This window comes from Seriola lalandi, unplaced genomic scaffold (assembly GCF_002814215.2).
Source record: "Seriola lalandi dorsalis isolate HSWRI2012SDOR001 ecotype SW California unplaced genomic scaffold, Sedor1 jcf7180002054693, whole genome shotgun sequence".
NCBI lineage: Eukaryota > Metazoa > Chordata > Actinopteri > Carangiformes > Carangidae > Seriola > Seriola lalandi.
In genome coordinates, this window is record NW_019525246.1 from 491170 (window position 1) to 503761 (window position 12592).

A 12592-nucleotide genomic window follows, 5' to 3' on the forward strand; every position below is an offset into this window, starting at 1 on the left:
TTGATGCAGTGGTATCAGGCCTAATGTTTGAGTCAGATGTGAGGCTCATTTTATATTAGTGTATATACAGAACCTGTAGTGACTGTTCTTCATTCTATCCATTTTTCCTGTTGTTGGTCAGTCTCCATAATAATTCTGTAATATTATGTATGTATAATATACAGTGACATTATTGTAGGCTATTGTATTTGAACGGACTGTACATTAACACAGAGCTTGTTGTAATGTTTCTGTATCTAAACCGACTAGCAGACACTGTTCTGCTGTGCTGTTGTTGGGCGGGATTGTGAGTAAAAAGCAGAGTTTGTGCATCATGTGATGCATCTTTCTGCGGGAGCTCTGACCCATATTTCATACGGATCGTGCCTGTTTCCGGCAGCCTTCACAACAGATTTATGTTCAGTCGGCAGGGCTGAATGAATCAGGCCTGTTAGAGAGGAGCCCCAACATCAGCCCGTTCTCCGTTTATTCTGTGGCCTATGATGATGAAGGTGATTTTCGTTAGTGGCATTACAGGATCCAGTGAAGAGTGTTTTATCCGCTGAAAACATGAACCAGAGACTCTTAGAAAATCGAATTATCAAGTCAAACAATGCTGCAGACACGGAGAGCAGGAACCAACCAATAAGCCTGCCAGAAATTTTTATTTTGATAGAGAAGAAAGTCGATTCACTGATCATATGATTTTATTCGATTGCATCAAGCCAGTCCTTCGTTAGCAGAATATTGTTTTACATGCATTTTATTTGTTACCATGTAAAAAGCCACAGCGGAGAGAGAGGCCCGGCGCTCCTGGGCCCAAGGCTCGGACAAACCCCGGCCTGCAAGTCTCCGTTTACAGCTGCAAGTCGCTGTTTGATCCGAGTGACGATGATAACGGTGAATGTGACAGAAAAAGAGAAAGAGAGAGATGTTGTTTATTAGATGACAGTGTGACAGCAGCTGAGGCACAACCACGCCTGTCATCGGACTAATTCTTCTATATAGTATTATTATTATTATTATTAATAATAATAATAATAATAATAATAATAATAATGATAGTGATTAATGATATGAATATATATATATATATATATATATATATATATATATAACATTATTAATAATAATAATGTTATTTTTATTTATTTATAAATTGTAAATGGTAGGTTATAAAGTCAAATCTTCCAGGTTTTAACTCACAGAGCGCGCGATCATGTCGGTCGGTTGTTGTTAAAATTAACATTTATCAATAATCATAAAGGCTGAACTGGAGGATCGTTACCGGCTGACAGTGATTAATGAGACGCTTCATCTGTTTATTATTTTCTCCTGAACGTTGGAGACAAAGAAAAAAATATCGGTGAAAACCAGGAAATGTATTCTTCTGTAGGAATCAACGGGATTCTTCCTCTATTCTGTATTTCAATTTTGTCTACATTACACACACACACACACACACACACACACACACACACACACACACACAGTGAGTAAAAGCTGCCGCCTTGGCTGATTTTGTGTCTCTGGCAGCTGGGCCATTCATCATCCCTGTCACCATCCACCCAATAAGAGCAGACAACCGCAATCGAAGTGGAGCTACGTGACCTGCTCCACAAACTAACGCGGTTGCTTTAACAACTGTGTCCGCTCTGACCTTTGTCCCTCTAATATTTATAATAAAACTCTGTTGCTTATGTCTTCCTCGGGTACGTCTTTATTTTGTTGTAGTGCAGACCCGACCTCTCCTGTAGTGCTACCAAACTATTTAAAACATTGTACAAAATGGACGTGAGTCCGCCTTCTAGTCATGGTCCCTTAGCCTGTTCAGTCACAGGTTTTAAGAACAAGTGGATTCAAACGAAGACATAGGTGCAGTGGAGAACAGAAACAGTCACATCATCTTTCTTACAAAACCTTTTAAAACATGTCGGTGAAATTCATCTAACGTCTAATGATCACAAGCCAAACATGGACAGAAACAGCCAAACGAAGAGCACAAATCTATACACAACGATTATACGTCTCACCGACTCCACACGTGCCCCACAGTGTTGTGTCCTGTGAAGAAAGGGATGTGATGGGGCAGAGCTTTAAAAACGAGAGAAACAGGGAGCTTATTCCCCCGTCGTAGAAAAATAAATAAATAATTTAAAGGAAATGGAGGAGACGTGTGACACTGCTTCCTTTCTCCCTGCGCGCCTCGCACCCTGTCTCTTTTCACTGTAAAGTCCAAGTCTGTGGGGCGGCCTCTCGTGCAGGAGTTAGGCGTGCCCATGGTGATCCTGTACACCCGCGCACCGTGCGGGCTCGGGCAAGGTGAGGTGGGAGTGGTCAGGTGGGTGTGACGTGCGGCTGCAGCAACAGCTCCAGATCTGAGCTCCACTGCCTGATGGAAGAAGATCCCTGAGCCAACCATGGAGGCCTGGACAAAGGGACAGAGGACAGAGGGTCAGAGTACAGAAAGTCAGAGGACAGAAGATCAGAGGACATAAAATAATAGGACAGAAATCAGAGGACAAAGGGTCAGAGGACAGAGGATAGAGGGTCAGGATGTCCCCACCACACACCAAAATGACTTAATGACCTAATATTAAACCGGATTAAGATTTTTCTCCTCTGGTCCAGAATCTCATCAGTGTAGTAAAAATCGAGCCTTTCTTGCTGATGTGTTAAAATGAAAAGATCTCAAGCTTGTACTGAAGCTCTAATCACATCTTACAGTCATCTCTGGTCATCAGCTGATTTACTGTAAGTATGGAACTTATTATTATGCAATACTTCATCCAACCACTGATGAAGCCCATGGGATGCAGTTTAAAGCTTCTTTGTACCTCTTTGATCTCTGACTTCAGCTCAAAATCATTTTATGATTAGGAACGTGATCCTGGCTTCGTTACACTTCCATCATGTTGAAACCAACTCTTCCAGATCTTCTTTGACAAACAACCAGTTGAGATGTGCAAGACACAGTTTAATAAAACATATGGTGAGACAGCTGTGTTGAACAGAGAGGAGATTCACTCATGTTTTCCAAAATGACTAAATGTTATGGCTCAGGCTTTATTGTGCATGAACACATGACTCCAAACGTGGAGCTCGTCCCTCTCTCAGTGCTCGGAGATTTACTGTCAGTCAGCAGACGCTCTCACCATAGACGAAATAGGGGAGGCAAAAAATGGCTGTAATTCTTCAGCTATTGTTCAATGAGAAATATTGAGATTAAACACTCTCCAAAAACATATAGGCAGCATTTATTCTTGCTGGAGCCATCAGCTCTGAGAGCATATAAGATCCACACGTATTTGTTTATTATTTATTATTTTGTAGATGAAGTGTCTCTATCTGCTCTTTCAACTTCATTAGCAGAATCAGGGGAATTATCAGACAGGGAGGATGGGGCTGTGTTGCCGAAAATTGGCCCCGGTGAAAAAAAATGAAGTAAATGCAGCTCCTATTTACATATAAAGAGCTCTATTAATCAAGGTAAGTGTCATTACAGGGAGGCTCATTGAGCAGTGGAGAGTGGGTGTTAAATAAAATTCTCCGTGCTCCGGTGCCTCCGGCAGCCGATACGTCTTGATTTGAGAACTGTCAGCAGTGTTGGGGAGCTGATAGAGGCTGGAGGGGGAGGGGGGAGTATTATCCCCATTTGTAATCAGATTGCAGGGGGGAGAAGAGATGGAGGAAAAGAAAAATGTAGGAAGAGAAGGTTAGAGGGATGGAGTGGAAAAGAGGAAGTGATGTGGAGAGAAATATTTGTTTCCCACACACAGAGAGAGACCAGGTAGAATAATTTTAACTTTATTCTAATGGATACAATATCCCATGGACAGCAGAGTTCAGGTGATCACTACAGTCTCTTCTCTGTGATGATGATTTATTACAAGTTAGGTTTTATTTTCCTTGTTTTGTCCCCCTTCCTTTTCCCCTTACACAGGTTTCTATCTCACCTGCACTTTATAAAATATTTGTATGTAACTGCCATAAAAATATATTTATATTGTCATTTGATATGTTTTGTTTGAACACATTATTTAAGTTTTTTATTTTATGATATATGATTATATAATATATTTTCTTTTATTTGTATTGCCTCTATGCAGGATGTAGGAAGTAAGTTTGCACGTGTGTTGCAAAGAGACACTTTATTGTAACATTTTCCTTCAGAAAAACAAATGAATGAAAGTTAGTTTTCTTCACCTTAAGTTAAAAGTTGATGCACCACCTGTTTTTACGATATTTTGGTCTATTCATTTCCTCTTGGTCATGTGCAGCCAGTGAGGTGTGTTTATTTACTTGTTTATGTGTTGTTGTGTATGTTTATATTTACGTTTCTGTAGTTTAGTTTAGTGGGTGATGATGGTGCCGTTAGATGTGCAGAAGATGAATAAATCCATCAGTAACAGCAAATCGTGGTATTATCTATTTCCTGGAGGGAGTGCCACATTATTTATAATGTTTTATGAAAAAAATCTGATCAGTCACTTCAGCTGTAAATAAAATTTAACATCACAGATGTTGCTGCTGTTTCCTTCTCTGCCCTGCAGGACTGGTCTAAACTCTGGTGGAGAAATAATGAATCATATCTTAATCATATTTTAACTGTAGACCACACACAGGTTAGTAAAACGTCAGAGTTGTTGTACTCAGCCATCAGTTCATCACAATGTTGGACACAGGTTCATTCTGAGGCTCATTCTGAACTGACTTTTGATGTCACTGACAGAAATGATCAAAACTATGGATACAAGCCAAGCTGTAATAAAGCAGAATGATCCTTTAAGTAAAGGTTGAGTTGTCTTAAATCAAACAGAGACACTGTCATGAGATGTATGAATTTGTTTCCAGCATCAGCATGACAATCATTAGACTGTGAAGAGGAGGAGGAACAGAGACAGGTGGAGGAGAGACTGAGACGTACTTCACCCTGTTGTTCAGGCTCGCCTCACTGGAGTGGATTTACATGTAGTGCCACTGCCCATCCATGCCCATGTTCATGCCCATGCCACCCATGGGTCCTGGAACGAGACATAAACACAGTGTTCAACAGCGACAACATGACGAGCTGATGCTTCCATGATAACAGACCTTCAGCCACACTGTTAAAGTCCAAAGGTCATCCTGTTCTTTAGATCATGTGATGACATCATATGATGACATCAGGTGATGACATCATGTGACCACCACCTCACACTGGGCCTCTGAATGAGGCTGAATAAAACTATGGAACTAGTAGAATTTCAGGCATTTTCTTCTACATTATGATGTTCACAGGTTTAAATTCAAATGTTTAAATTATTATTGTTTGATCAGAATTATGTATGTTTTTCTGTGTGTGTTAATGTCACTGCCATGCGGAGCATTAATATGAATGCTGGTCTATGTAAAAGCAGAGAAATCACATGACCTACACAGTATACAGCATATGTCACTTTAATCTTTATCTTAAGCTGAGAGTTTAAACTAGTTTACACTCTTCACTTGTTGGTTTTAGATTTGACTGTACTGAGCTACAATCGAAGATTTCTCCTCTATAAAGTTTTACACACACATGCTAATGCTGATGTTGGTTGATTCTGCAAAACCACAGGATAACATTAGTTAATCAAAGGAACATCTGTGGCCCAACTCTGTCCCATAGGACAAACAATACATAAGAACAGACAAGGTGAAAGAAACAAATACTTCCAATGAAAACTCAGTGTGGTTCAGGTTCAGTAAAGACTGGGGCTCTGGTTAAATGAAATACTTATATTAATTTCTGGACTGTAACAGCAGGTGAACTTTGGTTGGACGTGCTAAACCCCCTGCACCTCCACCTCCGTTGTCTGTTGCTTATGCTGTACAGCCATCATCTTGGAGACTGTGCTACAGAGAGTGTATGAAGCCTAAAAAGCATCATTCTTGTGTTTGACTTGTTTGTTTTCAAGGATTTGATACACGTGTGGGAGACTGCTCACCTCCAGGTCGGAGACCCATGTGCTGCTGCCCATCAAGAACGAAGCCTCCCATTGGCTGGCCATCCGGACTGTAAGCTGTACCCTGACTCACTGTGAGAGGAGAAACAGAACTATCAGAGTAACATCACTCTCCTTCAGACCTCCTCCTACAGTCTCATACTGTCTCCAGCTGATCTGGATCATCTAGTTCACTGACTACTGGATGAGGTTTTACCTGCTCTGTTGGACTGGTCAATCATAGGCTGGACTATTCTCCTTCTTGCATTAATAAACCTGGAAACAAAGAACATTATCGTGAAAAAAATACACATTCTGAAAAGCTGACTCTGATTCTTCAACATGAAAACTCAGGGGTCACTTTCTATCTTTTGAAAGTCTCTCATAGTCTTTTTCAGGTGTCATCCTGTTCCTCCAGTGACAGAGCAAATTACAGTCACTAAATAAGGCCATGATATATTACCAAAAGCCTTGGAAAAAAACTAGGGTGTAAACGTTGAGTTTAGATTTATTAACATGCTCATGAGTAAAAGCTGAACAAGAACTTTAACATTATAATGTTTTCAGATTTGTGTCACTGGTTGTTTCTGAAGAAAGAAATTCATCCTCTAAAACATCACATTTGATTTGGCAGCTTCTGGAGCAGTGGGACCTCACTGTGTCTCCAGGGATCAAACTAATAATCTAGTTTATTCCTGTTGACATAATCTGGGGCATTAGGACAAAGTCTCACATCTTCAAATCTATTGATTTGGGTTTAGCCCTGAAGCCTCGGGCTGTGGTGGGGCTAACCACTTTGCCAATGTTTGGCCATTGATACAGAGCACTGAGCCTGCAGGCTTTGATATCTGTGTTGGAGAGAGTGACTGAAGCCTGTACTCGTGTCTCAGGTCTGATGGAAACTTGATACACTAAACAGCAAACTGTGGGGAATTTCAGAGTGGGGTCAGAGCAGCATTATCATCATAAATCCAGATCTGAACCCTGCCAGTGGAACGAAGACATGTAGAACTAAATCTAGAAGGTGAGGTGGTTTGATTGGACCTGCCTCTTACTGAGATACGACCAAACATGCTTTAATCCATCGTGTCATAAAAACAAGGCTGTGAGGAGGAGCTGGTTTCTCTCCTCTTTATCCCTTCATTCACTGTGGTCACTACACACTGTGTACCGTTATTACACATGTTCAAGGACAGGTGATGTCCGAAATTATAGGGAGATAAACTTAGTGTTAATTAATTAACTAATTAAATCATTGGTGTAACTTAGGGAAATGAAGGATACATTTTTCAAAAATTTTATAATATAATAATATTTAGTGAAATTTAATACTTCACACTAATAAACAACACAAATAAACTCCAACCAAAATAATAATAATGATAGTAATTTGTGTTTTTTGTTCTGTATTTCCACAGGTACTGATACGTAGTTTTCGGTGGTTATATGAGCACACACTGAAATCCAGCATTAAATATGTCGGCTGGTTTGACCCCTCTGTGACTGTGACAAACCGAGATAACGATATGAACTTTATTAAAACATGTTCGATGGAGCACAGGCCTGGACTTTGTGAGGGGGTGAGAGCAGTCAGATTTATGTGACAATCTGCTTTAGAGTCTTACCAGTTGTTCACTTGAAGAATGGTGAGGCCTGTATCCTGTGCTAACTGCTTCTTCTGCTCCTCTGAGGGGTACGGGTGCTGTAACAGACAAAAAGATAAGACAGTCAGTGAGTAAAACTAAATAAATGTCAAGGCCTGCATGTACAGAGATAAGTGGCCCTGAAGTACATGAGAACTCAGGAGATGGACTCATATTTGGTCTCTCTCAGGCCCAGTCATTCCTTCAGATGAGTGGAGAAACAGTGACCACATTTTGGCCCTGAACACTTGAGGCTGAAAGCGCGTGGCATTGTGTGACAGTATCTGACATTATTTGACATTGGCTGACAAACGATCGGTTGGGACATAAAGAGGCACAATGTTGGCTTTTGTTTGCCCCCACCACCCCCCACCCCCACCCACGTCACCCATCAACTCCTCCCCGCTTCGCTCCACCCCCCTTCCTGTCCGGTCCGATCCCTCTGTCGACTCTGTGTGAGACAGTGGGAGGGGGGCAGCAGATGGCAGACAGAGGTGACCTGTGCTCTGAGAGCAGGGTCGGGGGCCTGTCCCCATTCTGTTGCTGTCAGACCAGCAGCCGCCTGTGGTCCTCAGTGAAGGATGAGCTTCAAGCATATATATATATATATATCATTACACCTACATATGCAGACACTCATAAAAGACACACACTCATGAATATACCCATGCAACCATGCACTGTACATGCAGTGCACTATTGACTGATTAGCAGTACTAATCCTCCAGATCAGCTTCACTGCTGAAGTCTCTGAACTTTCCTGGAGGCTCAACACCATCCATCATATTCCCTCATGGTGTTTGATGATGATAGTGGAGACTGCTGTCTAACACGTTGCTCCAACACCTCCCATAGTTCACCTGGACTCAGATCAGGTGACTATGAAGGTCATAGCATATGATTCACATCATCTTCATTAGACCATCATTGACCCCTGTGACCTGAAGAGACCCCTCCCATCAGGATAAAGGTGATCACTTTGACTAACTTTGTATTGATCTGCAGTGACCCCTCCCCCTGGATCCCCCTGCAGCAGAACAGAGCCAGTGGGCCCCCTCTCTGTGGGGGTCCAGGGTTTAGACCTATACCATTTTCTTGGTCACATCCATGATCACATCCTCAGTCGCCTGTTCTTCTTCCACGTCTCACTAATATCCAACCCTGTTCACCGACGTCTGTCCCATAGATCTAAATGAGGATGTCACTAGTCTCTATTGCTATGGAAACACACTGGTGAGCATCTCTGCGACTGAAGCTCCTGCTCCATGTCCCAACGTCTTTCAGAGTCACTCAGGTATATATTATCTGTTTAACTGTACCATGTAGCGCAGCTGTGTGGAAGCTTCTGCATCTAGATTCAAATACAACCCACAAACAGAGTAATGCACAATAACAATAGTGAGGAAACAACTTGTGCACACACACAGAAGTTGATATAGACACACAGACGTGCACTGTGTGGGATAAACATGCTCTGTTTTAGTACTACAGTTCCCATGATGCTTTGCTTTATAATAATAATAATATAATAATAATAATAATAATAATAATTTTGATATACTGTCTCTGAGTTAGCTACACTCAATCAGCTGTGTCAAACATTTATCTATTTACCACCATTCACCCCCAGTCCCACTGAAGATCTTGCAGTTCCTGTTTGCACCAACCACGATGACCACAGGTCTGAAAGATCTAAAACGTGTCTTTTGTATGTACTTGTAATAAACATCAGAGAACGTTCAGTTGATTCCAGAAGAACAAGGCTGAAACAATTTTTTTTTCTTTACACTCATAATAATAATTACACTCATAGATACATGAGCATCACATATAAACAAGTAATGAAATCTTTTATCTCCACTGACACAACACTGTGACCTCCAGTGGATCCGGGTTTGCTCCTCAAACTCAAACTGTGGCATGGATCTCTCACTGTGGATAAATGCAGGAAACCAACAGTTACGACAGGCTAATGGCCCCATAATGAATAATATAATGAATCCAAACCTTTCACAGCTGCTTTGTCCACAGTCTCCTCAGAAGGGGATATTTTAAGGGTCTGCAGAGCACAGAATACACGACAAAAGCAGGAGGCTACGGCTGGTGGTGTACAGAGCCCCCGCCCCCCAGTGGCCTCACACTGAAACGTCTGACAAAACATAATCCCACTCCTTTCACACCCTCAGCCACTGGTGAATGCTTGCTCGCTTGGGTGTTGCAATAGGCCTTTCAAGGGCCAAAGTCCCCTTGCACTCTCTTCATGGGCACATCCTGCCACGGCAAACACTTGTGCTTAACAAATTAGGCCTGAAAGGGGATGGGGAACAGAGAGGGGATAATTCAATTATCCTCCTTTTTTATCTGGAAAATCTAAAGGTGGGCTGTAGAAAAGAAGGGATTACTCCAAGTACAGGACCTGTGTGGGCTTTTTACAAACTAAACAACTGAGGGGTTGCACCACATCTAAGAGCGGCAGAGGCAGAAAGGGCTAGGAGGAAGCGGCGGTGGTATCTTTTGGACCTTGATAAAAGGTAACGCTCTCTTGGTTGGGACTTGCTCACCCCCTCTCACAGCACTGTGAAGCAGTGCTGCTGCCTCTAAACAGGAGGCTTCTGATTTCTCTACAAACGGAGTGGGTTTCAAAAGGACCTTCACACGTTCGTTCTCTTACAATAGAACAAAGATGAACTTGGTTTCAAGATGCTTTTGGGAAATCTAGCCTGGGCTCATTCCTGGGCAAAGACAGAGGGGCTAGGGTTAGACAACAGTCATTTCTAGCATTATGTGAGGACAAATGTTGTGTTTGTGAATAAGCTACAGCTGGATGTGGCTCATATGGAGAAGCAGCTTCACAAGGTACAGATTCTCTTACCGTGAGGTGCTGGAACAGCCACGCCCTCATTATGTTTGTGGCCACTTTGGGAAAGATGCCTCGTTTCTTCTGCCTCTTCTTGTCCTGGTCGTCCTCGTCTCCCGTGCCTGGTGATGCCAGGCTGTTGTCGAGGCCGTCTCCTGTGATCAGAGACAAGAGGAGCATGAGAAACCTTTAATGTGGCCGTGTCGCCTTCATCCTCCTCCACAGAAACGTGCTGTGAAAGGGGAGACGGAGGAAGATTGCCTTCCTCAGTGGCACGGCAGCACAAGATTCTTCCTCTCACCTCTGCTTGACTCCCTGGCCACTGGATAATGAAAAGGAGTTTGTAGTGTGGGAGCTCAATAAAAGCAAGAGCTATTAATTCAATCTGAGCCACGCATTTGACATGAAGTAATGAGTGCAAGATCTGTGTGCCTGACATGAAATAATGAATGTTCAGACTGCAGTTGGACTCAGTGCCATGTACTCATATTTATATGTGACCTCTGCTAGAAATAAGACTAATGATTTCCTTATAAGTAAAGGATGAAAAAATAAAAACAGAGTCTGGGCTGTGAACAATCCCAGCATTAAACCCTGTGCTGTTTGAAGTCAGAAGTCAGGCGTTCGCTCGGGGTACTGAGGTAGAGTGACTGGGTGTGGTTGGGTTGGTCAGTAGGACATGAAGCCATCATCCTTGTGCTCTCATGTGATCACTGACCCCCCTCCCCCTCACCAACAATATTTGTGTTGGATTGTGTGCAGCGCAGCGGCGTGCCGAGCTCTGGATCCTGCCATTAGCAGCATGCCTGTTTGATTTCGGTAGGAAGCTGCTGTGGATGGAGATGGGAGGCTTCTTCTAAGCTGAGATTTCCGCCCCTGCCAGATAAGTCTCTCCATCTCACTACACAAGGGGCACTCCCATCCCTTTCCCTCTATGCCATTAATTGTGCATCAGCCGAGATGATTTACTTTTAACAGTGGTGGTTATTTTTCTTGCCCTCTGGGCAGAGAAGCCTTGAAAGCCTGCCTGGAGGGCATGTGAATAATGCATCTGAGAGACTCCTCCCCAGAGGCGGGACAGAAACCCTACTTTTCTTAAGATTTGCCCAAGCATGTCTTTTTGTTTTTAGAGATGCATCAATCAAACGCGTCTATATGAGCCATATTCATGCATAAATATTTCAGCTAATGAATATTGACATTGAAAAGGATGAGTTCTAGGGTCGGGTGCTCTGGGGGTTGTGGGAGTTTTGACTGATGGTGTCCAGCCCTGACTAACAGACACAGTTCACACTGATTGTCCTCCACTCTGTGCTTCGTCCTCCACCTCTCCTACTGTTTGTTGGTCAAGTTACTTCTTTCTGGGGGCAGATTCACTCAGGTGGTGGTGGTAGGGGTGTTATTAAAATCACTGTATTCATTGTATTATTGTATTCCTGTCTGATGGTATCGTACTGTGTGTATTCTGTTTCATGTTGTTCCAGCTCTTCAGATCTTTGAGTCTTTTCTAACTTTGACATCTCCATAAATAACCAGAAAAAAATTTTATGAAGGAAGAAGAGGAGTTTGAGGACCGTCCTCTCTCTTCTGTAAATGCTCTAAATTCAATGGCAGAGACACTAAAGTTCCACTGTTGTTAATTTAAACTCAACCTGGTTCCAGAAAAACTGACGTGTTCAGGTTAAGACAGAGGATGTCTGAGACCTCACTACATACATCAGTGATTAACAGAATAGAAACTCTTCAATCAACACATCAGTATGATTGAAGAGCTATAATCTATAGAATTCTTATATATTCTTTATATTCTTATATATGCTTATGTAATCTATAGTATACATATCTTCTTATATATTCTTTATATTGTTGTATATTCTTATGTATTCTTACATGATCTATAGCATTGTACATTCTTTATATTGTTGTGTAATATTATATAAACAATAGTGTTCTTATATATTCTTTATATTCTAAGAAAAATTCTGTAACACCTACAAGAACGAAAAGAAAGAAAGAAAGAAAGAAAGAAAGAAAGAAAGAAAGAATGAATGAATGAATGAATGAAAGAAAGAAAGAAAGAAGGAAAGAAAGAAAGAACAAACAGGACTGGCTTGGCCTAATTATATCTAAGGAAGCCCCCTACCCCCCCC

The 12592-nt window shown here is 41.9% G+C and overlaps 1 protein-coding gene across 1 annotated transcript in view; it reads right to left on the reverse strand.

The window, feature by feature from the left end:
- Positions 1-1676: 1676 nt before the first annotated feature.
- The window catches only part of meis2b (Meis homeobox 2b), a 21076-nt gene continuing 10160 nt past the window's right edge, over positions 1677-12592 (reverse strand). The window contains exons 8-13 of the mRNA XM_023423755.2: positions 10458-10597; positions 7568-7644; positions 6160-6218; positions 5946-6035; positions 4907-5003; positions 1677-2407 (exon numbers count right to left, since the gene is read on the reverse strand). Of these exons, the coding sequence (XP_023279523.1) occupies positions 4945-5003; positions 5946-6035; positions 6160-6218; positions 7568-7644; positions 10458-10597 (425 nt within the window). The 3' untranslated portion in view covers positions 1677-2407; positions 4907-4944. The remainder of the gene's footprint in view (positions 2408-4906; positions 5004-5945; positions 6036-6159; positions 6219-7567; positions 7645-10457; positions 10598-12592) is intronic.